The 26,046-nt window shown below is 40.7% G+C and overlaps 4 protein-coding genes across 6 annotated transcripts; 2 read left to right on the forward strand and 2 right to left on the reverse strand.

The window, feature by feature from the left end:
• The first annotated feature begins 2,378 nt into the window (after positions 1-2,378).
• On the forward strand, positions 2,379-5,494 carry LOC135939529 (ubiquitin-conjugating enzyme E2 J2). The gene is made up of 6 exons (XM_065483987.1): positions 2,379-2,585; positions 2,740-2,788; positions 2,845-2,978; positions 3,045-3,170; positions 3,229-3,466; positions 5,011-5,494. Exons 3-6 carry the CDS (start codon positions 2,857-2,859, stop codon positions 5,257-5,259), a joined length of 735 nt encoding a protein of 244 aa, XP_065340059.1. The 5' UTR covers positions 2,379-2,585; positions 2,740-2,788; positions 2,845-2,856; the 3' UTR covers positions 5,260-5,494.
• Positions 5,495-6,210: 716 nt separating this feature from the next.
• LOC135939528 (fumarylacetoacetate hydrolase domain-containing protein 2-like) lies at positions 6,211-11,001 on the reverse strand. 2 transcript variants are annotated; one of them, XM_065483985.1, is made up of 5 exons: positions 10,873-11,001; positions 10,321-10,648; positions 8,578-8,797; positions 7,755-8,086; positions 6,211-6,767 (listed from the first exon to the last, which is right to left on the reverse strand). In XM_065483985.1, the coding sequence occupies exons 2-5, from the start codon at positions 10,632-10,634 to the stop codon at positions 6,617-6,619; spliced, it is 1,017 nt and encodes a 338-aa protein (XP_065340057.1). In that variant the 5' UTR covers positions 10,635-10,648; positions 10,873-11,001; the 3' UTR covers positions 6,211-6,616. The 2 variants fall into 2 exon arrangements, with proteins under 2 accessions (XP_065340057.1, XP_065340058.1); XM_065483986.1 differs by having other exon boundaries at positions 10,912-10,929.
• Positions 11,002-11,400: 399 nt separating this feature from the next.
• kin17 (kin17 DNA and RNA binding protein) lies at positions 11,401-13,038 on the forward strand. Its single transcript, XM_065485158.1, has 6 exons — positions 11,401-11,711; positions 11,771-12,089; positions 12,143-12,490; positions 12,545-12,710; positions 12,774-12,877; positions 12,942-13,038. Exons 1-6 carry the CDS (start codon positions 11,500-11,502, stop codon positions 12,996-12,998), a joined length of 1,206 nt encoding a protein of 401 aa, XP_065341230.1. The 5' UTR covers positions 11,401-11,499; the 3' UTR covers positions 12,999-13,038.
• A 421-nt stretch (positions 13,039-13,459) lies between these two features.
• Positions 13,460-25,989, reverse strand: LOC135939376 (protein dissatisfaction-like). Of its 2 annotated transcripts, none has more exons than XM_065483712.1 (9): positions 25,901-25,989; positions 22,898-22,978; positions 21,909-22,070; positions 17,053-17,357; positions 15,347-15,463; positions 14,774-14,857; positions 14,558-14,713; positions 14,418-14,499; positions 13,460-14,008 (listed from the first exon to the last, which is right to left on the reverse strand). In XM_065483712.1, the coding sequence occupies exons 1-9, from the start codon at positions 25,908-25,910 to the stop codon at positions 13,758-13,760; spliced, it is 1,248 nt and encodes a 415-aa protein (XP_065339784.1). In that variant the 5' UTR covers positions 25,911-25,989; the 3' UTR covers positions 13,460-13,757. The 2 variants fall into 2 exon arrangements, with proteins under 2 accessions (XP_065339784.1, XP_065339783.1); XM_065483711.1 differs by having other exon boundaries at positions 17,053-17,375.
• Positions 25,990-26,046: the final 57 nt, after the last annotated feature.

The following is a 26,046-nucleotide window of genomic DNA, read 5'->3' on the forward strand; positions in this document are numbered from 1 at the left end:
TAAACTCTTACGGAGAATTAATTTGCACGAAGGATTTTGTTAGTAATTCGAGGCAAAAGTGGAAAAATGGTGTTTTTTTTGGTCACTGAAACATAGCGATATTTACAATTTGTATCTTTTCGACCTAGTTTTCAATTACTGAATGTAAATAATTATTTTTGGTGTCGTTTCCAAAGTTTTTCCTCGCCAGAAGACCGCACTTCAGCTCATTTTTAAATTAAATTTTGTGATTTTCTTAATTGAAATGAAAATTATTGGTCGGAAAATCCTCAAATTAAAATTTCTTTTCTTTATAAAAAATTCTGAAATTCCAATTGCTAAATTAAGCAACGATATTCAAAAATATAATTATATTCACGGTGCAGAAAACCAACCAGGAACGAGATTTTTTGGAATAGTAAGAATTATTTTTGACAACCCAGCGTGCCACTGCGCCTCATTCTCTTTGTGGCCGAAAAGAACGAGAGGAAAATGATGTCTTCATCTCGCGAGAGAGCATAATATATTCGGCTTTTGTGCTCGCTAGCTAGCTCTTCTCGCACGGGAAATCTAAGACCTATAATTATTTTCTCATATATGCGATGTGCACTCGCTCTCTCGGCGCGGTGTTTATTGTTTTTTAAACGTCCGCACAGAGTGTGCAATTTTAAATTCATTATGCTGGAAATACGGTGGAGTGAAAAAAAAATTCGGGATAATTCGGCTAAAAGGTGATTAATTGCAACGCGCGCTGCATTAGTGATTTCATGGCCGTCGGCGCGGACGAATTTTCTTTCCCTGTGTGCCCCAAAGGTCCCAAAAGGTCGCGGGCCACCCATATCCCTGCCGATGCCCATTGTTGTCGGTCGGTTGGCCGGGCTAATCGCATCCTCTAATAATAAGCATTATTTGAGCAAATAACACCGCCGTTCACACATATCGAAGCCATTGTTCGCCCGATTATCCGATTGAAAAGCGTGCTGTGTGTTCTGCTGACTCGGGACTTTCCGATGAGAAGTAAATGCGTTTTAATAACCCTTTCTCAATCTTTTTTATTGAATATATAACGTCTAGCCGGTAATTTTATATGGGAAGTGCCACAGGCGATAATCAATTGCCTTTTCAGCATCTTTTTTCGCAGTCAGTTTACGTCAAGATAAGACAGACAACATTAATAATCTTTAAAAAAAACCTTGATTTATTCAATTTGTTTAAATTAAGAGATAACTCACTTTAAATGTTTTTCTTCTAATTTTCTGACTTAAAATAATAGTAAAAATTAACCGTATTAAATTATAAAGCGCCAGATATAGAGGAAAATATTGTAAATTTTATTTCTCAAGCAAATTCGTTAAAAATTTTATTGATTCTTATACATTAAATTTAAGTCCATTCACATTCGAGTACGTCAACAGATGGCACCACCGTATATTTTCGATTTAAGGCACTTCCGCTGCAACTTTTCCGAAATTTTTGCTTTTCTAGAATTGATTCTTTAAGACAGCATGCACTGAAAACCAAAATCAGTCCAGCCATTCGCCATAGAAACGTCAGAAAAGAATTTTTATTTAAAAACAATGCTTTTCACGATTCTATACGGCGATTGGCTGGACCGATTTTGGTTTTCAGCACGTAAAAATAAAGCATATTAACTGTAGAATGTACATTAGAAGGATTGAGTCTGAAATCGGAGCGGAAATGCCTTAAAATTCAATTTATTACGAAAGTATACGGTGGCGCCATCTGTTGTCGGCTTCGAACACTATTAAGGGCTCATTCTTAACTGGTTTATTGTGAATTTACAACATTGTTATTGTATTCTTGATCTAAAATATTTTTTGATTCGAAAACACGCAAATAAACCAGAAATGCTAGCAAATTCTCTGCTTGAAAAATTCTTTGACGCTGATTGGTTGACGCAGTGCGCATGTCAGCAGCTCTCTGTATTAAAACATCAGCCAATCAGCATCGAGGATTTATTTTCGAGCAAAGAATTTTTGCTGCTCGTCACTCCAATTATTTGCTTGTTTCCATTCGAAATTAATGTAAACAAAAAGTGTTTATGTGATTCTGCCATCTTAAATAAAAATTCTTTTGCTGCAAGAACTGCAAGAAGGCAACAATCGGCATCAATAAGTGAGAATTTATCTTGGGATTCTCATATTGGACCAAAAAGGCGTTCAGCGAACTTTTCAACTTCACTAAAATCCCCTCTAGTTTAATCCAAATCAGCTTTTAAAATTCTTCAAAACATTCAAACCCATTAATGTGGGTCACCAGCCAGTTTTCCCGCCAATTCATTTCAAACGAATTACCAAAGTAACTGCGAAGGAGAGACGCAACTGCCCTCTGTGCGCAGTGCTGCCAACCACGCAAGGGTCCTTCCCGACCGACGAAGCAAGCAGCTAAAAGCAAAAGCAGATGGTTATACGTGTATGCAGACGAACGGGGAGGTGTGACTGGCGAAATCCTCTACTTAATGCGTGTTGTTTATGTGTCGATTGGAATTAATTCCCGACAAATCGTGCATTAATCGGCAGCAGGAAGAGTCGAGGGGCTTACAAAGGTGCAAACGCGGATCGTCACAGCACACCGCCACTCGCAGAGTAAATTTATTTGCCTTGTTGTTGCAACCCGTGCTCCACATTTTTCCTTCTTCCTCGCCCCACAAAAGGTGCAACGGAAAAATGAAAGTTGCATCTGCCAAGTTAATAGTTATAGTTTCTGCAGTCTAATCGAGTCTTCTCTTCCGCATTTCAGCTGCGTGCTACGATGCCCCAATTGTGCTGAGGGAATTGTTGTTTTAAAGGTACGAACGGCTGTTAGTTGTGCCAATATGCATTATATTTTTGTTTCTGCTCGCAGTTGGCCACGGAAATGACGTCTCGCAAGAAAACCAACAGTGCGACCGAGAGGCTTCGGCAAGACTACATCCGACTCAAAAAGGATCCTGTCCCGTACGTGGTCGCCGAGCCTCTGCCCTCAAATATTTTAGAATGGTAGGAGAGCAGACCGTTTAATTGTTTAAATGCACGAGAACACTTGTTACAAACTCAAAATTGCAGGCACTACGTGGTTACCGGACCTGAAAGCACTCCTTATTCTGGCGGCAAGTACCACGGGAAGCTGGTTTTCCCTCCGGACTTTCCCTATAAGCCGCCGAGCATCTACATGATCACCCCCAATGGAAGGTTTGTTTTGTATACCCTGAACCGCCTGGAAAAAATGCAATTAAATAAATTTGGGCAGGTTCAAAACGAACGTGCGGTTGTGCTTGTCCATCAGCGACTACCACCCGGACACTTGGAACCCCGCGTGGAGCGTGTCCACCATATTAACAGGCCTGCTTAGCTTTATGGCTGAAAAGAGTCCGACGCTGGGCAGCATCGAGATGCCGGACTCGGAACGCCGCCGACTCGCGGTCGACAGTCTCGAATTTAACCTAAGGAATAAGGTCTTCTGCTCGCTTTTTCCGGACACAGTCGAGGTGAGCTTTCTTTTCTCTTCTCTTGGCTGGAAAATTGCGGAAATGTTTCCCCCGTATGATTTTGATGAGAAATTCACTTTGAATTATTTAACAAAATATTGATTCAGTTTTTCCCCGAGAAATAGCATAATAAGTAAATATTGTTGAATTTTTTTGTCTATAATTAAAGTGTTTAAACAATGCATAACAATTATAATCATTTTTTATCTGAATGAATTTAAAGAGGAATTCCTGACACTATTTTTAGTCAAGGTCAAAACGAGTAAGGCTAATTAGTTAAATATCTAGAGATCACGTAAGATGTTTTGACTCTTGGACTCATTTCGGTTTTCTGAATAATAAATTATCAGTGTTGTGCAATAACACTCATTTGGCCTTCTGAAATTAAGCATTATCTGCTCAATAAACCTCGTGAGTCGTCATTTATTATGCTCCAAAAACTGAAGTGAATCAAGTAATACGATAATATTCACGTGTTTTTAAAATCCAGTTTTTACCGGTGTTAAAGCTAATTATTTTTGTTCAAGCGTAAAATAAATTGACCAATTACATAATAAGGGTCATTATAATTCTGTTGCTATGGGTGTTTGAAAAAATATTCTCTTATTCGGAATTTTTTGCACTAAATATTTTTCTCTGCCCATTTTCCCGGAAAAATCCGTTTCAAAATTTGATTCAAAATTACCAGGACGCTTGAAAAATTTAAAATGGCCAAATTTGTGACAACTAACTTGGAAAAAAATTAAAACAACCACAATTGTGCACTTGTAATTCCAAGAAAAGCTTTTCCGAAAGAATTAAAATCGTTTTCATGTGATTCGTCTCGCGGAGTAGATTCCAAATATGAAAAGGTATTTTTTTTTTAAATACAACCACTTTCCTCTTTTGACTTTTGCATCCAAAAGGGGAAGTTTTTATGGGGTCTGATTGGTTTTCACCCCAGAAAATAGATGGAACCTAATTTTGAAAAATACGCAACCGAACGCTCTCGTTAAGACGAATTAAAGCGGAAAAAATTAAACCAATTTTTCACATTTTTCCCAATTGGGTCGATTTAAGCACCGTTCGACGCAGAATTTAATGGGAATCAATTAAATTTTTGGTTTGGCCTTATCAGACCCACAGGGCCGGAGATATTAATTTTTAAAGTCCAAAAAATGTGTTTTTTTACATTTTTCGAGTTTGAGGGCCCATTTCAGGGACCCCTGGGGTCCGACATGGCCGTGCAACCCCGCGTTTGAATTCTTATACCATGGGCACTTACCAAAAAATCGGACGGATTTTTCTCGCACTCAGGGTCCGAGATACTCAGGGCGAAAGGTCGATAAACTCCCTTTTAATCCCATAGGGCTCAAAGTTTGGATTAAAAATTTAATTAAATTGGGCTTGAACTTCAATTAACTTCCCTGTAGAATTTTCCTGAGAGTTTTAGCCCTCTGGCGCTGACCCTGAGCTCAGGGTGATTTTTCGAAAAACGCTGTTTAGAGCTTTTTTCCAGGAATAAATCGTCAGCTTTCATAATTATTAATTATTTTAATATTCAGGAAATGAAAGAGGAGTTGAGGCAGAGGGCGGAGAGCAAGTCGTCGAGCAACGGCAGTGCGGAAGAACTGGGCCAGGACAAGACGAGCAACAGTGTGAGCTCGAACAACTCGACTTCTGGCAGCCGAGCGGAGCTGCGGGCCAATGGACAGAGTCCGCTGCAGGCATTTATCACCAACTTAGTGATTTTCGTGAGTGTGGTGCTGTTCGGACTGGTGGTTCAGTACGTTGTCACCCGCAGCAGTGGCTAACAACTCTAAAATGGGACGCTTGCTTGTGATCGGGACAAAGGAGCGTTGCTTTCCCCTGCTTTCTTTCGCGACCGACCGACGCGTCTATTTATTATGTCCTCTCGAACTGACTGCAGTTTTTATTCGCCTTTGCTGTTTTTCTGGTAGTTTCCGAATGATTGCCTTACTGCTCCTCTCCTACGAGGGGCCAAAATGTGATGCTACTGTAATAAAGAGGAAAATTCGATATATATGATTTGTAGATTTTTATTTCTGGTGTGCGACGAAAATACATTTTCTGCGTGGAGTGCGTTGGGCCCGAAATCGACCAAGAGACTGCAAAAAACAGTGCTCAGGTCGCGCAACCTGAAGGAGGTCGGAGACAGGCAAGAGTGAAAATTCGTCGCCAAATGTGCTAAAAATTAATGAAAAAACCAGCTTGGAAGCGGATCTCAGGTCGGGGTACCCTGAAGAAGGGTGTCAGGGTACCTCAGGTCATAGCCCCGTCCGAGACCTGTCCGATGAGGGGTCGTGGTCCATGATCGGACGAACGGCTGAATTTTAACAAAAATAAAACCATTTTTGTCGTGTGAAGCCGAAAAACCTTAAAAAATTATTTTTAATTTTTCCAAGGGCGCGAAAAATCTAAAAATCGGTTTCCAGGCTGGCGCTTGACCTGCGCGTGCGATGAAGTCGGTGGGAACCCATTATGGGCCCCCGTTTTGAAAAAAATTGCGAATTTTTATTTTAAAAAATCAAGTTTTTGAAAGTTAAAAAAATTATTTTGATCAAATCAACTTGTATTTGGTCTTAAAATGATTCCAGATAAATTTGGCGTTGATTGAGGAGCCTTTTTTCGAATTTTTACCCTGGCCTGGAGAAAATCACTCAAAATTTCGACTTATTTGAGAATAAATTCGTACGAGGGGCAAAAATGTGATGCTACTGTAATAAAGAGGAAAATTCAATACATAATAATCTGACCATTTTTATTGCTGGTGCGACGAAAATACAATATCTGCGTGATATCGCCTCTTGTGCAATTTAGAAATATCCGAATGTTGCGTTTTTGTTCTAAATCGGAACTAATTCCAGCAAGCAAGCAGAGTTAAAAGTGACGGTGGAATTTGAACAGAGATCAATCTTGGCTTTGTCTTGCCCGAATTAATCCGCTAGCTAAATTACACAAAAGAAAATGCCACAATCTCTTTTTAAAAATGCAGTAAAATGCAGCGATTGGCACATGACATGACATTTTTAAGCATGCTGCTCGTGCTGAATGAGGTACGTCCAATAAAGCCGTGCGTTGATTGCAATTTGACATAATATGGGTCTATACAAATTTTTGTTAGTCTTTTGATTGCTGCTATTGCTGCCTTTAGACAATGGTGTTCCTCAGTCTGCCGATGCCTTCGATTTCGCTTTCGACCACGTCTCCCGGTTTTAAGTACTGCGGCGGCTTCCTGAAGACGCCCACGCCAGATGGGGTGCCGGTTAGAATCACGTCGCCAGGCAGCAGAGTCACGAAACTGCGAGAAGAGGAAAAACTATTAATAAGTTGAAACAATGGGAAAATATTAAATGATGTCCTGAATTTTGACCAGCAGGTTAAAAACAGGTATTTTTTTTTTAATTTACGGTTAAAATAAGTTGTTTACTTCAGGGACACAGTTCAGATTTTATTTTACATGCTGAATTTATAATTTTAAAAAATTTAAAAGCCATAAAATTATAAAAACCGACTTGGTCGAAATTATTTTTAAAAGACGGCATTTCCGGAACACTGAAAAAAAATCATATTTTGGGTGTTTCCAGGAGAGATTTATTTTCATCGATTTTTCTGGTTTTTGGTGGGCTATCAGGGTCATTTAGAGGTATCGTAATAACCAAGTTTGCGGGAAAAATCGAAGAAAACCCAAGAGAACGGTGAAATTTGTAGAAACGGGTTGCCAGAGCTGACAAAATTGTGATTATCTTGGGTTCTAATGAAGCTAAAACCTTGAGTTTGGTCTTAAAAGATGCCTAATTAGATGGCCAACAACTTTTGTGTTCACTAAAATATATTTCGAATTTTCTAAATTTGAGTAATTGTTGCATTTAAACCCGATATTCGGAATACTCAAAGTAGATCATCTTAAATTTTTTCTTTGTGCAGGGAAAAATGTCCCAAATGAATGTTATGTTCCTAGAAATTTTTAGGATGAAGAAACTTAACAGTTTTCGAGAGACGGAGTGTCAAAATTTGAAAAATCTCCATTTTCGGAGTCCGGTGAAAAGTTAGAAATTAAAAATAGGTTTGTTTTGACGCAGGAGGCCTGCTAGGAGTCATCCCTGAGGTCAGACATGATCATTAAAACAGATTAAAATCGTAACCCTGGCGTTAGGGCAGTTCCAGCGGACAAAAAATGCATTACAAGAGTTTAAAAGTTTTTGTAACCTAAATTAATCTGTTTCGAAAATTGCAAAAAATCAAATATCTCCTGGAAACACCCAGTGTTTCCCTCCTTTTTCCTTACTTTGACAAATACGAGATGAGAAAGTCAATAGGAAAGACGAGGTTCTTGGAGTTGCCCTGCTGCTTCTGGTCGCCGTTGACCCAGCTGCGAAGCACAAGATCGTGCGGGTCTTGCACAGCGTCCTTGGACACGACGCACGGCCCCATCGGGCAGAACGTGTCCATGGACTTGCCGAGCAGCCACTGGCCGCCGTTGTGGCCTTTCTGCCAGTCCCTGGCGGTCACGTCCTGGGCCACGGTGAAGCCGAACACGTGGTCCATCGCGTTGCCCTGCCGAATGTTCTTGCCCTCCTTGCCGATCACGACCGCCAGCTCCACCTCCCAATCCAAACACTACAAAAATGTTAAAATAATGTTTAAAACCGTTTAAATTCACCAATTGTTTAAGCTTTTAGTGTTCGGAGCCGCCAACAGATGGCGCCACCGTATAATTTCATTATAAATTTAATTTTAAGGCACTTCCGCTACAATTTCAGACTCAATCCTGCTAATTGTGCATTCTTCACTTAATTTTCTTTCTTTTGACGTGCTGAAAACCAAAATCGGTCCAGCTAATCGCCGTAGAATCGTGAAAAACTATTTTTTGAAATTAAAAATCTTTTCCGACATTTCTACGGCGATTGGCTGGACTGATTTTGGTTTTCAGCACGTCAAAAGAAAGCATATTAAGAGAAGAATGCACAGTAGAAAGATTGAGTCTGAAATCGCTGCGGAAATAAATTAAAATTAAATTAAATAAGAAAGTCTACGGTGGCGTCATCAGTTGACGGCTTCGAACACCACGTATTTATACAACTGGTCAGTTATTAATTAAACCGACTCACTTTGGTGATTTCTGTGGGGTGTTTGACATCGTCGTAGGGGCCGACAATGACGCTAGAGAACTTGCTGAAGAAAACAGGCTCGGTGGGCACCGGTTTGTTTTGCTCTTCACAATGGTCTCTGTAGTTGAGTCCGACGCACACCACTTTGTCCGGCCTTGTGATAGGCGACAGCAGTTTGACCTCCGAGAGGGCAATCACAGACTGACCTTGAGCAACAATCCTGCAAAATTTTATTACGTTAGATAATTGTTCTGAAAATGCTGGATTTTTTTAATAATTTCGACCAAAATTGGCTAAAATTAGGGATAATAAGAAACAAATTAAATAATTCAAGCATAAAAAACATCTCTGGCTTGAATTTTAAAATTTAAAGTTGGAAAAGTGAATAAAACTGGCAGGAAATTAGAAAATTGAGCTTGAACTCCACGCAGGAATCACCCTCGATTTTTTTAGCCGATATTTAGCCCTTTTTTGCACTCTAATTTTAATTTCTCGAGTTAGGAACGGTGAAACTGGTTCAAATTCGCAAGGAATATTGCAATTAGAAGTTTAAACAAATTGAGTAGAGTTGCAAGCTCGAACTCTTCGCAGGTGTCCCTCCTTGGATTTTTTAATCCTCAATTTCAACCCTTTTTCGGACCTTAATTTTAATTCCTGAAGTTAGGGCTGATGAAAATGCTTCAAATTCACAGGAATTTCTGCAACTAGGTATTTTAACAAATTAAGATAAAATGCAAGAACGTATCCACCACAGGAGCCACCCCTTGGATTTTTATTCCTCGATTTTAACCCTTTTTCGAACTCAAATTTTAATTTCTCGAGTTAGGGACGGTGAAAATGATTTGAATTTGCAGGGAATATTGCAATTAGAAATTTAAACAAATTTAGCAGGGTTTCAAGCTCAAACTCTCCGCAGGAATCATCTCTTGAATTTTTATTCCTCAATTTTTGAACTCTAATTTTTAAAAATTGACTTCAAGGACGGTGAAACTGATTCAAATTCGCACATTCGCAGGAAATAATAAAATTAAATGTTAAAACAAATTGAATAGGGCTGCAAACTCGACCTTGAATTTTTAAAATTTAAAGACTGAAATTTTTAAATTATAAATTAATAATTAAAAATAGTAAAAAAAAGGGCTGGGTATCTTCCGGGGAGTTTCCCAAACTTGCATTGCAGTGTGTTTTGCGGGATTTCCCAGTTTTGTGCGGTTTTTTGCACCTCATAGTTACGTAATGAAAAAATTCCCTATGTGGAGAGGGAATGGGTTTTTGGGTTTTTAAATATTAAAATTCGGGAGCTGCAAAAAAACCGCTAAAACCGGATCCGCAAAAAGAGCAATTAATTCTAACCAATTTAAAATTGCCTGGTTTTAACCACCCTGGCTGAGTAAAAATTTGTTTCCCCTTTTATTAAACAAAAATTTTGATATTTAAAAGGCCTTAATCGAGACAAACAGTCGTTTGAAACTCTGAAAATAACATTACTCTTCAATCAAGACAGCCATCACCGTGTCGAAAGAAATAAACAAATTTTGACACCTCAAACACCAACCTTGCTTGTTGTTCATTTTATCTTAAAAGGCAACACTATCTACACTACCTAAATTTCAAAATTAATACCTTTAACGCGCAGCACTCTCATCTCAAGAGGTGCTATTCTTCTGTATGTATAAATTTACATATTTCCACGTCCGAGAGATAAGGACACAGAGACACAGATCGACAATTACGTTTGCACACCTTTTGGCCTTCTCTTGGTGGACAGGCCCGGCGGCGAGGAACTGCACCAGGCTGTTGGGGATGGACGAGTTGACGCCGCTGACGTCGATGATGTCGCCGTCCTGACTCAGTTGGACACCGAGCCGCTGGGGCCCGCCGCTGGCCGCCGTGAACTGCACGTAACGCATGTTGGCCGCCGGCGTCGAGTGAAACGAAGATGACTTGACGCTGTTATCGGCCGCTGATAACTTATTGCTTTTCAGCAGCTTCTTGCCGCTGCCTGATAAGCGGCTCAGGTTGCGGCGCACGTTGATCTTGATTAGCACGTTCATCATGTTGTCCCACTGTCCTGTTGAAAGGAAAGTTAAATAAACTCGTTTTTACAGTTAGAAATAGTAACAATCTGTGCGAGGGTTCGGGGGGAACTGCTGATCTCTCGCTCGTATGCGATCTCTGACTCTGACACACACGCGATTTTATCGGGGAAACGGAAGATTTCGCAAAATTGATAGATAACGGCAATAATTGATCCGACGGGATTAAGGCCTTGACATGCAAGCTGTGCGCACTTACTAGGAGAGACGTGACAAATCGAAAATAGGCAATGGAAACCTGGTTCCTTTCAGGTACGGTGTATTTCGGTTTTGAATCCTCTGTCAACACCTTGACGTCACTACATGATGAAGGGCGCCAACTTAATTCGATTTTATTGCTCGTGTTGAATGAATAAATATGAAGAATTCTTTTGGTTTAAAATATTAAATACACACCAATTTCTAAAAGGTATTGATTGGTTGATAAATTGGAATTAAAGTAAAGCAGTTTTATTTTAATTTTTAAACCACCAAACCCCTTCTACAGGATGGTTGGCAGCACTGCGCTGTAAATCTTCTTTTATTGATATGTGCATTGCATACAATGAAATTTTAGGAGCAGAAAGTTCTCAACTCGCTTATAGAGGCAGCACCAGTCAAACATCACCCAATCAGAGGGGAAATATTTTGTCCTATTCACGATTCCAAGCCTGTGATTGGTCAATAAAGAATCAAACGTTTTGCGTCAAAACAACAAGAATTTAGTCCGTCAGATCCAGTTGTTGTTGCGTTCACGGATCAGTCTTCGCCTTCGGGAGAAGAATTTAGTAAACACAACCTAGATTTCAGCGTCACAGCGAAAGTTTGAGTTTGTTTCTGCTGCAAAATGGGCAAGAAAGCAGAAAAAGGAACGCCGAAATGGCTCGCCAACAAGATGAAGTCGAAGGGTTTGCAGAAACTGCGGTGGTACTGCCAGATGTGTCAAAAGCAATGCCGAGACGAGAATGGTTTCAAGTGCCATACCATGTCCGAATCGCATCAGAGGAATCTGATCATGTTTGCGGACAACCCTGGCAAGTTTATGGGCGAGTTTTCAAAGTAGGAATTTCCCTTGGAATTTTATAAATTTTCTGACCTTGCTAATTTTTGCCCTGCAGAGAATTTTACGACGGCTACATGGACATCCTGCGCAGACAGTACGGCACAAAGAGAGTGCTGGCCAATAAAGTGTACCAGGACTACATCGCGGACAAGACGCACGTGCACATGAACGCGACGAGATGGGTCACGCTGACCGGATTCGTCAAGTTCCTGGGCAAAGCGGGCCACTGCATCGTGGACGAAACGGAAAAGGGCTGGTTCATTACCTGGATCGACAGGAACCCTGACACGCTGGCCAAACAGGAGCGCAGGGATAAGAAAAAACGGATGGACAAGGACGACGAGGAGAAGCTGATGGAGTTCGTGGAGAAACAGGCACGGAATTATTGGTTTTAAGCCTAGCATTTTTTTAAAATTTGAATATTCAGGTGGAGAGAGGCAAAGTTGACGAGGAGGAAGCAGAGCCGGAGAGAAAGGAATTCGTCCGGGCGGACGAGGAGGAAAAGATTTCGCTGCAGCTGAAATTGGCGCCGAAGCCGTCCATCAGCGCAGTGCCCATTCCGAAATTGATCAAGACGGAAGCCAAGGATGACGACGACACCAAATCCATCCGCTCAACCAAGAGCTGCAGACCTGATAGCTGGAAACGCAAGTTCAGCGGCCTTGAGGAGGCCATGCAGGAAGACATGGCCATGAAGAAGCGAAAGATCAAAGAGGAGAGACCCAGAAGCCCTGTGAGCGACAGAGAAGAAGAGGACGACACCTGGCTCATGGAGGTAATAAGAATTTTTGTTGTTGTGAATGATGCTAATTATTAATATTTTCTACAGGACATTGTTGTAAAAATCACTACAAAGGCGTTAGGAGAAAAGTACCACAAACAAAAAGCAATTATAACAAAAGTGAAGGAAGGTCAAGCGTACGTCGAAGTCATCTCCACGGGCCACAAACTGAAGTTGGGAGAAGACCATCTGCAAACAGTCATTCCGCAGCCAGGTGCGTTTTAAAATCTTTCGATTAACAACCCAAAAACTCATTTACATTCTTTGACAATTTTAGGGAAACCGGTTTTAATTCTCAAGGGAGATTACAGAGGGAAGAAAGCGACCCTGGAGGAAGTTCTTGTTGATAGATTTAAGGCTGTTTTAACCTTCAAGTCGAAGGTAATATTTTCAGACTCATTTATTTTTGGGCGAGAGCAGTAAATTTATTTATTTCTCATTTCAGGATAAATACGTTTCGAAGGAATTCCCGTACGAACACTTCAGCAAACTTGCGTCCTAAAATAATGCATAAGAATTGAATAAAAAGCTTTAATTTACCATTTGGTGATATTTTTTTCACAATGAGATGTTTATTGTTTTCAGCAGCACATTGATATATTCAACAAATATAATTTTAAAACGTGTGGAAAAACTATAATCTGTTCCAATTTTTATTGAAACTTAGTTTCACCCTGAAAAGGTCGGTTGGAATCAAGGAAAAGAGGAAGAGAATTTAAATATTCATAAATTTACAGTTCTCAACGGAGAAACAATCGTATACACAGCATAGGAATTAGGCAGGATTTTTTAATTATGCGAGTCTGCTGTTGGCTGGGGTCTCGGATTTTTATTAAATTTGGTCGAGTTGTCCAAAGGGTTAACAGTAAAATTTACGATTAAATTTGATAAATAAGTACCTGAATATCGAAGGGAACAAAAATATTAATTTTTGAGATAGCCAAAATGTGCCTAATTTAATTATAAAAAATTCTAAACAGCGTTGCATTTTTTTAAGCGGGATTTTTGCAACCCTGCCAACTCGTAAATCTGACCTATAATTTTAGGGCAGCACTAAATTTCCTAATTTTCATCAAAATCCGATACCCTATTGCGCCAACAGGGAGCCACCAGCTGGTTTAGATCCTGCCGAGGATGATTTACGTCAAACAGTGCATTTTTACAACATGCGTGCTCTTCATATTTATATATATAATTAATGTTATTTACAAAAAGAGTGACGAGGCTCGTCCTCAACACACATTATATATCAGCGTTGGATTCACGAGTACTTCTCCATGTGGTACATGTCGCCGAGCAGGCGCTGGATGGGGATCTCGCCGATGGTGTCGCGGAAGAAGAGCTGCTCGATGGTAGAGGCCCGCACGGCCCGCAGGCTCGGCAGCAGCAGCAGCAGCCGGCCGAAGCGCGTCGGCTGCCGCGGGTACCGGCCGCGCACGTAGTCGCCCAAGATGCACTGCGCCTGGTCCTGCAGCATCTCCACCGGACGCACGTCACACAGCCCAGGCGTTTCTGCACAACACAAAAATCCATATATTTAAAAAAAATAATTATAAAGGTGAAAAAAGGCAAAATCAAGTCGCTGAAACGTCGGAAAAAATAAAAGTTTCACCAAAAAATGCAAGAACTTAAAAAAATTAGGAGGATTTTTTTCTCTTATGCCTGTAAATTAAAAAAAAAATAGAAAGCGCGTTGTGATTTTTCAATTAAACGCTTTTCTTTTAATTGTTTTACTATTTGGATTTTTTTAAATAATCGAAATTAAAGTACTGCATATCCTTTGCTTGGAAATAAATCCCCAAAAATCAAAATAAAATTATTCTAAATATTTTTTAACCAAGTGAGGACATTTCTGTTTGTTTTTTAAAAACCGGAAATTTTTTATTAAGGCGTTAAAAATATAAAAACACTTTTTTATCACCTGGGGTGAAAAGAATGACCGCCTTCATGCATCCGCACTCACTGCCGTCCGGTGACAACTGTCGAAATCGTCCCAAAATTTCCTGCAAACAACCAATTAAATATAAAAATCTGGACAGTTCGTGCGTATCAATCGCGCACCTGGATCGTGTTGAGTTCGATGTTGGTGAGTTCGTCGTTGGGGATGCGCTCCCTCGCCTTGCTGCAATTGAGCAGCGCGGACAGGTCCCACGGAATGGACCACTGCGCCAGATGCAGCAGAAACAGCTCTTTCCACGACTCTTGCAACAGCAGCAGCTGCGGCGTTCCACAATTTAATTAGCGCGTGAATGAATCGCTGCAATCGATTTGTCATACCTGGTCTCTTTTTGAAAGGGTCTGAAACGGCGCCAGACAACGCACCCACCGCACAGCCATGAACAACAGCCGAGCTGTCGTTTCCTAAAAATATTAAAAATTTATTTATTAAGAAGTAAATTTATTTTATTTTTAATAATTAATTATTTTGACAATTGTAGAAATTAAATACTAACAAACAGAATTTTTTGTTCCCTTCAAGGAGATTGTTTGATTTAAAAAAAATATATTAAATTGTCAAATCCCCTCAAGAAAATTACGTACATTCAAATATATATATTAAATCTGTGAATTTGCATTCCTGAATTGTTAAAAATATAATTTAATTTCGCTTTTTATCATCGGGCCGCCAGTAGATTTGAACGCGAGCGAGCGATGAGAGAAAGTTGACTTGTTGGCGTCGCACATTAAAATTTCCGCAGGCCGCGCGCGCGATTGGCCGGCCGGGCCATTGGCTGAACCCACCCCCGCAGCCAGCAAGTCAAGAAAGGGTGCGCGAGCGAGCCAATCGTGCAACGTACGTCTCTCGCCGCCCGCCGAAACCCGAAAGTCGCGTATATATAATTATGTCACCTGAAGCACTTCCCAGGTGGGCGTCAGGGGCAGTGGCAGGGGGCTCGGGTGCAGCAGGCCCATCCGCTCGGCAGACTCGCTCGCCGCAGGCACCCCCTTCGCGCTCCAGATGTACTCCTGCAACCCCGAAACAAAAAAAAACAATTTTATTTCGTGCATTTGTCTCACCCAAAGGTGCAAAAAAATTATTTCACCAGGATAAGATTAAATTACTGGATAAAATGGAAAAAAATAAATATATCTAACTGTTTTATATTTAATTTTTTCTATGGATCCTCAAAATGATTAAATATTTCTTCACAGAGGGGCTTTTAATTGTAAGTAATTCAAATAAAATTAAAACAAATGCGATAGAAAACATTGAGTTGGATTTTAGTAGTCCTGGAATTCGATATTTGTCAGTGCAAATCGATTCTTGAGGGTCAGAAAACGTAAAACCAGCCAAATCATTTCGAAATGACGTGCTAAAAACGTCAAAACCGTTAATTTTGGCGGTTTTTGGGTTGAATCGATCAAAAAGTGGATCAAGAACGCCTCTGATTGGCTGTTTAAAGAAGCACTGGCTTAAGATTGAGACAGCAGCGCCACAGTGGCAGCCTACGGAGATAACCAGCAGCCAAACCTTGTCGTTTAATTGCGCTGACTGTCACTGTGGCGCTGCTGTCTCAATCTTAAGCCAAAAAGAGCCAGTCAGAGCGAACTCCGTTCCCATTTCTGATTAATTCTTGTGGCATTTTTCGCGAGAATTAACGCAACTGTGAAGAAACACTAATTGCTCAATCATTTCAAAACTGCTCTTTTGTGAAAGCTCATTATAAAAGTAAATTGGGATCGGTGGGAAAAGGGACGGAGAATTGTAGCTGCTATACTGACAACGAGCAGAATTAACCGAGTGTTTTTCCTCGTTGGCGTAGCGAAATTGCGTGTTCAAAGGCAGGGCTGGTGTTGCAATGCGGAGAGCTGGAATTATGCGGGTGACAAAGCCATGATATGCACTGTCTGTTTGCTCGAGCACAAAGCCATGCCGAGCACCAACCGCGTCTGACTCTCACTAATGAGGGGGCGACGCGGCGCAGCCATCCACCCCCGCCTCGCCTGCCCGCCTCCAACTCGCCAATACACTCGGTTGCACAACTCTAAATTATTTTTTACTTTCCTCTGAGTGAGTAAATTCATAATAAATTTAAATTCTTTGACTCGATAGTTGAAAAATACTGTTACATTAAATAAAGAGCAATTATTAAAGAAAGTCTTGCTCGGACGAAGATTCTGAGCCCACCAATCGATTCCTGAGGGTTGAATTAGGTATAATTGGCATTTTTTCCGTCCCAAAAGTGCAGCGCGACGTGCGAACTTTTTTCCCGCCAAAACAAAATTAACGTATTTGCGAGGACTGCGCATGCGTGAGAGCTGGATGGATGTGACAAAGAAGTCATTCGCACAGGCAGTTTCTCTGCAAGTGCTCTCACGCATGCGCACTTCTCGCAAATACGTTAATTTTGTTTTGGCGGGAAAAAAGTTCGCAAGTCGCGCTGCACTTTTGGGACGGAAAAAATACCAATTTTACCTAATTCGACCCTCAGGAATCGATTGGTGGGCTCAAAACTTCGTCAAAGACGATCTTTAAGGTTTAAATTTAATAAATTAAATGTTGAGAGCCGTTAAATATTAAAAGAATTTGAAAATCAAATGATAAAACATCATACCTGACACTTTTCCGCCGAGACCAAAATCTGGAGGAGTCCTGGTGGCTGCGGCATGAAAAGGGGCGGCGCGGCCCCCGGGTAGGTGGCCTCCGGGCTGGGCAGTGAGACCTCCGGCTTGTTGGGAGGCAGCGCCGGCAGGTGTCCCCCGCCAAGGGGCAGAGGCGGCGGATGCGGCGGCGGCGCGTGGAACACGAGCGGCATCTTGCTGGCCTCCGGGGGCAGCGGCGAGAGCATGCCGCCTCCGCCCATGCCTGCGGCCTCCGTCTTGTTTTTCGGCTTGCGGGGGCCGCGCTCGTGCTGCACCGCTGCAAAATTCCACGAGCCTCCAATTGAGGATTAGCCCAAAAGTGCGCCGGCAAAACAGCCCTGTCCACCGCCAACACGGGACAACACTGATTTGCCAAAATTTTGTAAATAGAGACATTAAAATTCTTAAATTTGATTTTTTTTAGGAGCGCCCACCGCAGTTTTCTTTAGGTGGGCGGAGTGATCGATTTTGCTCCGTGGCTGTGCGTGACTTCGCAACGCTCTGATTTACAGCCTCATTTCGCTCCGTCCGCGCGCGCCTGCGAGATGGAAACTAGGCAACCAGCATGTCCGTTACTACGAGCAAATTGCCTATACAAAATAAATACATATAATTATCCTCCAAGGATTCTGCATGGCGTCTCTATATCTATAGCCATATTTACAGTGGAATGATACTGAATTTTCCGCAAAATCCTTTAAGACATACAGATTAGGTGCTGAGGATCACGTACAGTTAATAAAATAGATAGGTAGCGGTGTAAATTTTCGAGAAAATTGGCGTCGAAGTTAGCATTGTTTTAAATGGAGAATTCTCCAAGGAATTTTGCAATCGTGATTTTCACTGAATTTTCTCATTTCCCCAAAAGAAAAATCACTCTGTCAGAGAGAACTCAATCAGAGGATTCTAAATCATGTAAGAAAACATGGTTAAGCGCTGGAAATTTCGGAGAAAACTGGCAAAAACCATCTGATTGGCCAACAGAGGGGCGTGGCACACACTTTCTCGATTTGTTAAACAAGGTGGCCTAATTTCACTTAATTATCGTTTTAGAAATTATTTAAATAATAAATAGAATTTCTCTGAGATGATTCTCGAATAAATTAACTTAATTTTGGGTATTTTGATTTTTCCCAAAAATATTTCAAAGGTTCTCTTACGGCCAGTTGCAATTTTCAAACGAATTTTGAGCGAAAATCGATAATTTGAGAAGAATTTGCTCAGTAGGAAAAAACTGGAAATTTAAACAGCTTTCTGGATTTAGGCAGTTTTTGACGCTTCTATCAACTGTTGAATTTTAATCAGGCCAAACACACACCCCTTTCGAAAATCTGCAATTTTTGAAAAAATAAAAAATAACATTCAAGACTCAAAAGTACTATTTTTTATCTTCTCACTATTTAATAATCATAATTTTTCTCACCCCAGAAGCGATTAATTTCCTTTACTCAAAAAAGGGCTTTTCCAAAGACCAATTATTTCCCCTTCTAACTTTACTCGCTACAAAATAGTGCAGAGATAAATTGAAAAATCCTTGTCTTGAGCTTGGACGCTCATGATCGAAGTAAATTACCTAGAGTGTGAAGCGTGACTTGTGTCGAGAATAAACGCTCGAGAGAGAGGCGAGAGAGGGCGAGAGGGTGCAATGGCGATCAATTTCCAGGGCGAGCGAGAGGGCAAAAGAGCGGAAAGCGCGCGCGGTCAGACGGACACTTTGTAAGCGGCGGTGGCGGCGGCAGGCGAGAAATAAAACACGCGCAAACACATGGTGCCGCGGGGCGGGGGGAGGGCTGGCGGTCGGGGGTGGCTGCCGGGGGTGACTCTAAACAGGGCGTGGGTCTCGCCAACTTTGTGTGTTTGCACGAACACGCGCGCATGCAGCGAGAAGAGAGCTCGAGTGTGGGAGATTTTCGCACCTGCTGCAGTTTCGCAGCGAGAACGCGGAGGCTGGCTGCCTGGCTCGGCGCTCTCGCGGTTGCCAAGAAGTAGCAGCGACGGCAACGCTAACGGAACCACCGCCACCGGGGCCCACTCGCCCGCCGGCCCCCGACTCAACAGACAATTTTCCGCTACAGCTCGACACGTGTCAATTAGTCGCAGGAAATGACTGATTGGTTGCTTTTCTTATTAAATTCAACTTATAGAGGATTGATAGGGAAAAATCCTGGAAAATGCATGAAATCATCCCTTAGGATTCAGCAGCACTATAATTTTTTGTAAAAATGGCTGTAAAACTGTCTCCTTACTTGAAATCCTGATTTTATTTCGCAATACAGAGTTTCCCTTAAAGGTTTCATACGCTTTTGGACAGATCTCGACCAGAGGAATCGAAATCTGCCAAGAAAATGTGGTCAAGCGCTGGAAATTGTGGAGAAAATTGGCAAAATTTGAATTTTTATAGATTTTTATAATTGAAAATTGTATTAATTCATCCAAGAATTCAAATAAGTTGACATTTTTGTCCTGCATCAATCCAATTTAACGCGCATTTTATTTTTAAATTTTCGTGATTGGTTATTTTCTGCCACTTGGCGCTGCAGTCGTTCCCCCACTCTTTCTGCCAGCCAATGAAATATTCGCTTTAAGTTCAAACGTTTATTTCCTTGAAATTAATCTCAGGAGAGCATTTTAAGGACAAAAATCACTTACGCCTTTGACTTGCTCACCTTATCAAGCTATAAATTGAATAAAAAATCGGTAGAATCGTGAAAAATGTCTCTATTGCAGTACAACTATCAAAATAGCCCAGATTTTCTTGACAAATTTACAAGCCTTGACCACGAAAAGGTCCTTTTAGCTTGAAGACCGTCTTTGACGATGTTTCTGAACTCACCAATCGATTCCTGAGGGTTGAATTAGGTAAAATGGACATTTTTTCCGTTAAAAAAGTGCAGCGCGACGTGCGAATTTTTTTCCCGCTAAAACAAAATTAACGTATGTGCGAGGACTGCGCATGCGTGAGAGCTGGCTGGATGTGACAAAGAAGTCATTCGTACAAGCAGTTTCTCTGCAAGTGCTCAAACCAGCTCTCACGCATGCGCAGTCCTCGCAAATACGTTAATTTTGTTTTGGCGGGAAAAAAAGTTCGCACGTCGCGCTGCACTTTTTTAACGGAAAAAACATCCTTTTTACCTAATTCGACCCTCAGGAATCGATTAGTGTGCTCAGAAACCTCGTCAAACACGGTCTTAAAATGATTTTTTCAGAATAATAATATTTTCTTCCTGATAAGCGATTTGTTCATAAAGGCCTGAGGCCGGTGTGGTGGTTGGTCCCGAGTAGGGCGCCTTAACCTCCTTCTCGGAGGCAGCCAAATCCTCTCTGTGCTCGCTCGGCAGCCGCTAATATAGAAGTGACGAACAACCCCTTTGATTAATGGGTTGCCGCTTAATCTTGAAGAGGGGATTTCCAAGGAGCAAGATTGACAACGACTCACTCACTCCACTCCACTCAGCGCCGCAAAAACGAAATCCTGACTTGAGCATTTAGTGCGCGGAAATTTGCGTCTCGTCTCGTCTTTGAGAGCAACAAAAAAAACAAAGAAACAAACAAACGATTAATCGGCGGGCGGGCGCATCCCTTTTCGTAAAATTGGTAAAAGGAGGGCGAGATGGAGAGAGAGAGAGAGAGAGGGTGAAACTTTGGTGCTGCAGCGGCACAGCACCGGCGGTTTCAGCCAGAATAAAGAGAAACCGTCTAATGGGATGTTTGAGTTTAATTTTCTTGCATGCTCCTTTGTGTGTTCTCTCTCGCTCTCCTCTCGCTCGCCTGCCTCAGCAGCAAATAGAGACTTTGATGGCAATCACTCAAGTCAAACAAAAAGTTATAAGGTCCCTACAAAAGACAGAAACCATGTCTGCTAGCTGCTTTCCTTCTTTTAAACAAAAAAACTTGCATCGCAAACAGAAACTTTATTTCTTTATTTTTATTTCAAATAAAATAAGGAGTGGATGTTGATTTTCTTGCCGATATTTCGCTCAAAATCAACAAAACGTACGCAGCGGGACAGTGGCATGCAATTTCCACGACACTGATTTATCCGCAAGAAATTGATCGCGTCGCGCGCTCTTTTATTCCGCGCACACGTTAGTTATATTATTTTTGCTGCGCGCCGGCGAGATTGTGGAATCTCAGCGGGAGCGCTTGAAATAACACGGCCCCGCGGCGCCGCGCACAAAAGCAGGTGAACCTTATTCCGCGTGTTGACATTGCAAATTGTAAGGAAAATTATTGCTCCCTCTGCCAGAGAAGAGACAGAGAGAGAAGGGAAGCGCCGCGGGACGACGCTGAGACGTACGCCACAAATTCACAGCGCTCTCCAAATTTTGGTCAAGTGCTGTGAATTTCAGGTAGATTTTCATCGCAAAAAAGAAAGGTAAAAAGAATAAAAATAATTCTCTTCTCTTCTAAAAATTTATTCTGACGTGAAAATGTAAAAACGTATACTCTTTTCTCAAAAGATATCAAAATTACTGTCAAAGAATGTTTTCAGTTTGATTAAAATGATCTAAGGTGAATAATGACAAGCAGAAATTGCATTCAGTTGACGTCTAAATCAAAAATAATTTTTTTTAGCGAGGTGTTGAGTTTTAGATGATTTATTTATTTTTTTCTAAGCGTCCAAAATTTCAATTAAGCAAAAATGATGTCATTTTATGGTACATAAATAATTTTAAATCATATAAAACCTTTTAAAGACTGTCTAAAATCGACTAAAATGTTCCTTGCTTCAAAAAGGGAATTAATTTCCATTCACCAAAAGAGTTACTAAATAAATTCTGCTCAAAAAACCAGGGTAAAAAAGCTGAAGAAGAAGAAGTGGACTCACCATCCTTGTTCATGAGGGCGTCGAAGCACTTTTTGAGCCTGCAGGCCCTGCACTGGTTGCGGTGCGTCTTGTCGATGGGACAGCGGCCCTTGAGCTCGCCCTGCGCCTTGCACGTGTACACCCTGTTGCGGTGGATGCTGCGCTTGAAGAAGCCCGAGCAACCTGCCCCGAAAACAAAACACACGCCGTCTTTCAACCTAATCCTCCTGTTGCACTCGCGCATACCCCGAGAATTAGCTACAGCAGAGATTTTCTCCCCGGCACGCAGGGGTGCATATTACAACGCCGTTTAGCAAACAGCCAGTGGCGTGCGCAGTTAAAAAAATCAGTTTATTTATTTTCAAATAGTATTTATTACTGGAGAAATATTTTCTTTATTATTTTTTAATTTATAAATATTTTTAATACTAATAATTCCAATAAGAAGTATTTTAAAATTGATTCGAATTTTTTAAATGGTGTTGTGGTAGCTCAAAGAATTATTCTGAATAAATGTTTTAAAATTGTTCCTATTTTTATAATTCATTGTTTTGTGACAGTTAAAGACCGTCTTTGATGAAGTTTCTGAGCCCACCAATCGATTCCTGAGGGTTGAATTAGGTAAAATTGACGTTTTTCCGTTAAAAAAGTGCAGCGCGACGTGCGAACTTTTTTTCCCGCCAAAACAATATGAATGCGAGAACTGCGCATGCGTCTGAGCTGGTTTGAGCACTTGCAGAGAGACCGCCTGTACGAATGACTTCTTTGTCAGCTCTGACGCAAGCGCACTTCTCGCATTCATATGGTTTTGGCGGGAAAAAAGTTCGCACGTCGCACTCGACCTTTTGGTCAGAAAAAACACCAATTATACCTAATTCGACCCTCAGGAATCGATTGGTGGGCTCAGAAACTTTGTCAGAGATGGTTTTTAACTAAATTTTTTGATTTCCAACCTGGAAAATACTTTTGTAAGAAGGGCGCGACACGCCACGCAATTTTGTTTCACTCACCGTCGCAGCTGTAGATGCCGTAGTGCTTTCCGGAGCTGCGGTCGCCGCAGACTTTGCACGGGATGTCGAGCAGACGATCTCCTGACGAGCACCAAAATCATGTTAGCACATGCAAATTTCCTCTTTGCCTCCAATGAGCTTAATTGAACCAAGATGCAATCAAATTTGAATACGTTATTCGCCGCTGGATTACGCGTCAAAATGCAAATTGCAAAATATTCAACACTAGGGCAGACGCAGACTAAAACACAGCAGGGATTTCCTCAAAATATTTGTGTCACGCGTAAATTATTATATAAAATTAGAGCTTCTGCATTCATTAACAGGCCAACAATTCAGTACAATTTGCATTGTTAGCAAGAGCAAGTTGGTTTATTGTTAGTGGAGTTTAGTAATTTCGCTTGATTTTTCCACCGGGGTCCAGGTTGTGGTCTGTGTTGGTTCCCGCCGGTCAGAAGTCAATATGGCGTCGAAATAATGGAGGACAATCCAGTCGGCTAGTCAGAAGCGTCGAAAAAGGGGCGTGCCGACGTAATAATTTCTTTCCCGCGTATTTTGTTACATTTCCATTGGCCTGATGTGCCATCTAACGGTCGATTCGCCAATTACCGGGCTAATCAGCTGTCAAAAAACCAAATAACAACAACAATATTCATTGTGCTGACTCTACCAGACGCCATATTAATCTGCGCGTGAAGTGAATCTGGTTTAAAAAAGCCATTTAATTGTATTATTAAGTAAATTAAAGGATTTAATTGATATGACTGGCATGAAAAAACATTGGAAACTTTAAATAATTAAATTTCTTTTCTTGATTTGAAAATCATCTTGAAATAGAATTTATACTGTCAACGGATCGAATTTACCGATTAAATGTTCACAATCAGAAGTTAAAATATTTTAATAATTAATTTCGCTTCGAAATATGAGAAATAATTCACATGTTGCAAAATCACAAAGGCCAAATGCACGGACGTATATTATGTAGCGGCAGTAATTTGATTAAATGTTTACTCTGGCTGTAGCTAATGTTGGCACAAGCAAAATATTATTGTTGCAAGCCGCGCTGCTTTTTATTTCGCAAATTTCGGCCGAGCTGCGCTGTTGTGAATGGAATATGCGCGTCCAATTACTCTGCCTATCGTGTTGGTGCACGGAATTATTGTTGTTCGCTGCTGTCAGCGCCGCTGTAAATTTGGTTTGCTAATAAATCAACAGAGTAACTGCGCCTGCAGATAGATTAGCATCAGAGCAAACAACGATACCCACCGACCGACCGACCGACCGGCCGGACACCGCTATTTTGCTAATAAGTTTGCGCGCAAATACAGCCTGATTGTCTGCTCTTTTGCCACGTTTTCGCTGTGCGGGGTTGTGGCTAATAGTCTACAGGATTTCCTGTTTAATTAGATTTATTTTGTACATTTAATTAGTAATAAAAGTCAGGAATTTTATCATTTATTTTGTGATTATTTTCTCAATTTAGGGAATTTAAATAATTTTATGTTTGAATTAAATCAGATTTGAGTTTAAGGGGTTGGTAATTTGACACGTCCCTTATTGATGGTCTCAGCACAAGCGGAAATTAAGGTTGACAAACGTAAATATTTGGATTGAATTAATTTAGGCAAATTGTTAATGTTGAGGAAGTTGAGGGGAATGCAACCTGCGCGACCATGCTGTCCGACGCGTTGCCTAGCTCTTAATTTTTAACTTCATACCGATGAACTCTTAATTATTATTTTTGGACCTTTTTTATTTATTTTAGTTCACCAGTTTTATAAACCATCAGTGTTTGAAGCCGCCAACAGATGGCGCCACCGCATAATTTCGTAATAAAGTTAATTTTAATTAACTTCCGCTGCAATTTCAGACTCAATCCTGCTGTTATGCATTCTTTACTTAATTTACTTTATTTTGACGTTCTGAAAACCAAAATCGGTTAAGCCAATCGCCGTAGAATCGCGAAAAACTATTTTTTGAAATTTAAAATATTTTCCCACGTTTCTACGGCGAATGGCTGGACTAATTTTGGTTTTCAGCACGTCAAAATAAAGAAAATTAAGTGAAGAATGCACAGTATCAGAATTGAGTCTCGAAATCAAAGTGGAAATAATTTAAAATTAAATTAATTACAAAAGTAAGCCATGGCGCCATCTGTTGGCGGCTTAGAACACTGAGGTTTTATGCAGCTGGTGAATTTCTTGTGATTAATTTGGAAAACTGCAGTTTCAGAGAATAAATAGGCGTTTTTTTACCGAAATTTAGTTGGGTTTAAACGGTTTTTAGTCATTTAGATGTCGTTTCAGCCCAGCTTTCAGGTGTTTACTGTAAAAATTAAGCATTTTTACAGAAGAGCAACACATTTAAGTTCAAATTTCAAGATATTTGCCATTTTTAAGGAGAACCTTACGAAATTTATAAACTAAAAAATACATTAAATAATTAAAAATATGTCAAAATTGTAATTTTCAAAGATTTTTGAATAATTTAAAAATTTTAAAACATCTCCTTAGCTTGAAAATTGAAATGAAAATTTTCTAAAAATTCTAGAACAGAATTCCGACTCTTTTAACAGGTCTAACCTACATTTTCATAAGAAAAAAACCATACATAGACTAAATCTATAAAACAAATTCATGAGTAAAATTTCCAAGCGTGAAAATTAAAATAATATACTCATTTTTCTTTAGTTTTGTTGGCTTTAGACTAATTTTAGACGCCTATCAGACGCTCTTAGATGGTTTTAGCATCTTTAGACGGTTAAAATAGAATAAAATCACAGTCCCGCACCGATTGGAAGCTCAGAAAAATAGTCAATCATCTAAAATTGACATTTTGCATCTCTTGAGCGTATTTTAATCACGTTACATTCAAATACAAAATTTCGAATGAATAAATTCGGCAGTGGATTCTATTCTGAAGGAATTTCCACAGTACAGAGCAGAATAATTTATTGCCAAGAGATATAAATAATTAAAATTAAGATTTTGGTAGACTGACCTGTGCCCATCCTGCGGACGCGTTGGCTGCCGAAGAAGAGCTGGGGCTGTTGGGGCGGGGGCGGCGGGCCCGTCGGGAATCGAACCCAGCAGGTGTCGGCCGCGGACAGCTTAATTTTGGCTCGCGCGTCGCCTGGCTCGGTCGAA

The sequence above is a fragment of the Cloeon dipterum genome, chromosome 3, assembly GCF_949628265.1.
Source record: "Cloeon dipterum chromosome 3, ieCloDipt1.1, whole genome shotgun sequence".
NCBI classification, from domain to species: Eukaryota; Metazoa; Arthropoda; class Insecta; order Ephemeroptera; family Baetidae; genus Cloeon; species Cloeon dipterum.

Coding starts and splice junctions, on each gene's coding strand:
- LOC135939528 (XM_065483985.1), bottom strand. CDS start 10,634: ATGATGAACGTGCTAATCAAGATCAACGTGCGCCGCAACCTGAGCCGC. Junction 8,087..8,577: donor ACCCCACAGAAATCACCAAA/GTGAGTCGGTTT, acceptor ACATTTTTGTAG/TGTTTGGATTGGGAGGTGGA. Junction 6,768..7,754: donor CTCATCTCGTATTTGTCAAA/GTAAGGAAAAAG, acceptor CTCTTCTCGCAG/TTTCGTGACTCTGCTGCCTG.
- LOC135939529 (XM_065483987.1), top strand. CDS start 2,857: ATGACGTCTCGCAAGAAAACCAACAGTGCGACCGAGAGGCTTCGGCAA. Junction 2,979..3,044: donor CCCTCAAATATTTTAGAATG/GTAGGAGAGCAG, acceptor TCAAAATTGCAG/GCACTACGTGGTTACCGGAC. Junction 3,171..3,228: donor ATGATCACCCCCAATGGAAG/GTTTGTTTTGTA, acceptor AAATTTGGGCAG/GTTCAAAACGAACGTGCGGT.
- kin17 (XM_065485158.1), top strand. CDS start 11,500: ATGGGCAAGAAAGCAGAAAAAGGAACGCCGAAATGGCTCGCCAACAAG. Junction 11,712..11,770: donor TTTATGGGCGAGTTTTCAAA/GTAGGAATTTCC, acceptor TTTGCCCTGCAG/AGAATTTTACGACGGCTACA. Junction 12,711..12,773: donor AACAGTCATTCCGCAGCCAG/GTGCGTTTTAAA, acceptor TGACAATTTTAG/GGAAACCGGTTTTAATTCTC.
- LOC135939376 (XM_065483711.1), bottom strand. Junction 22,071..22,897: donor CGGCATCTACAGCTGCGACG/GTGAGTGAAACA, acceptor TTTTCGGGGCAG/GTTGCTCGGGCTTCTTCAAG. Junction 15,464..17,052: donor TCTCGGCGGAAAAGTGTCAG/GTATGATGTTTT, acceptor TCGGGGTTGCAG/GAGTACATCTGGAGCGCGAA.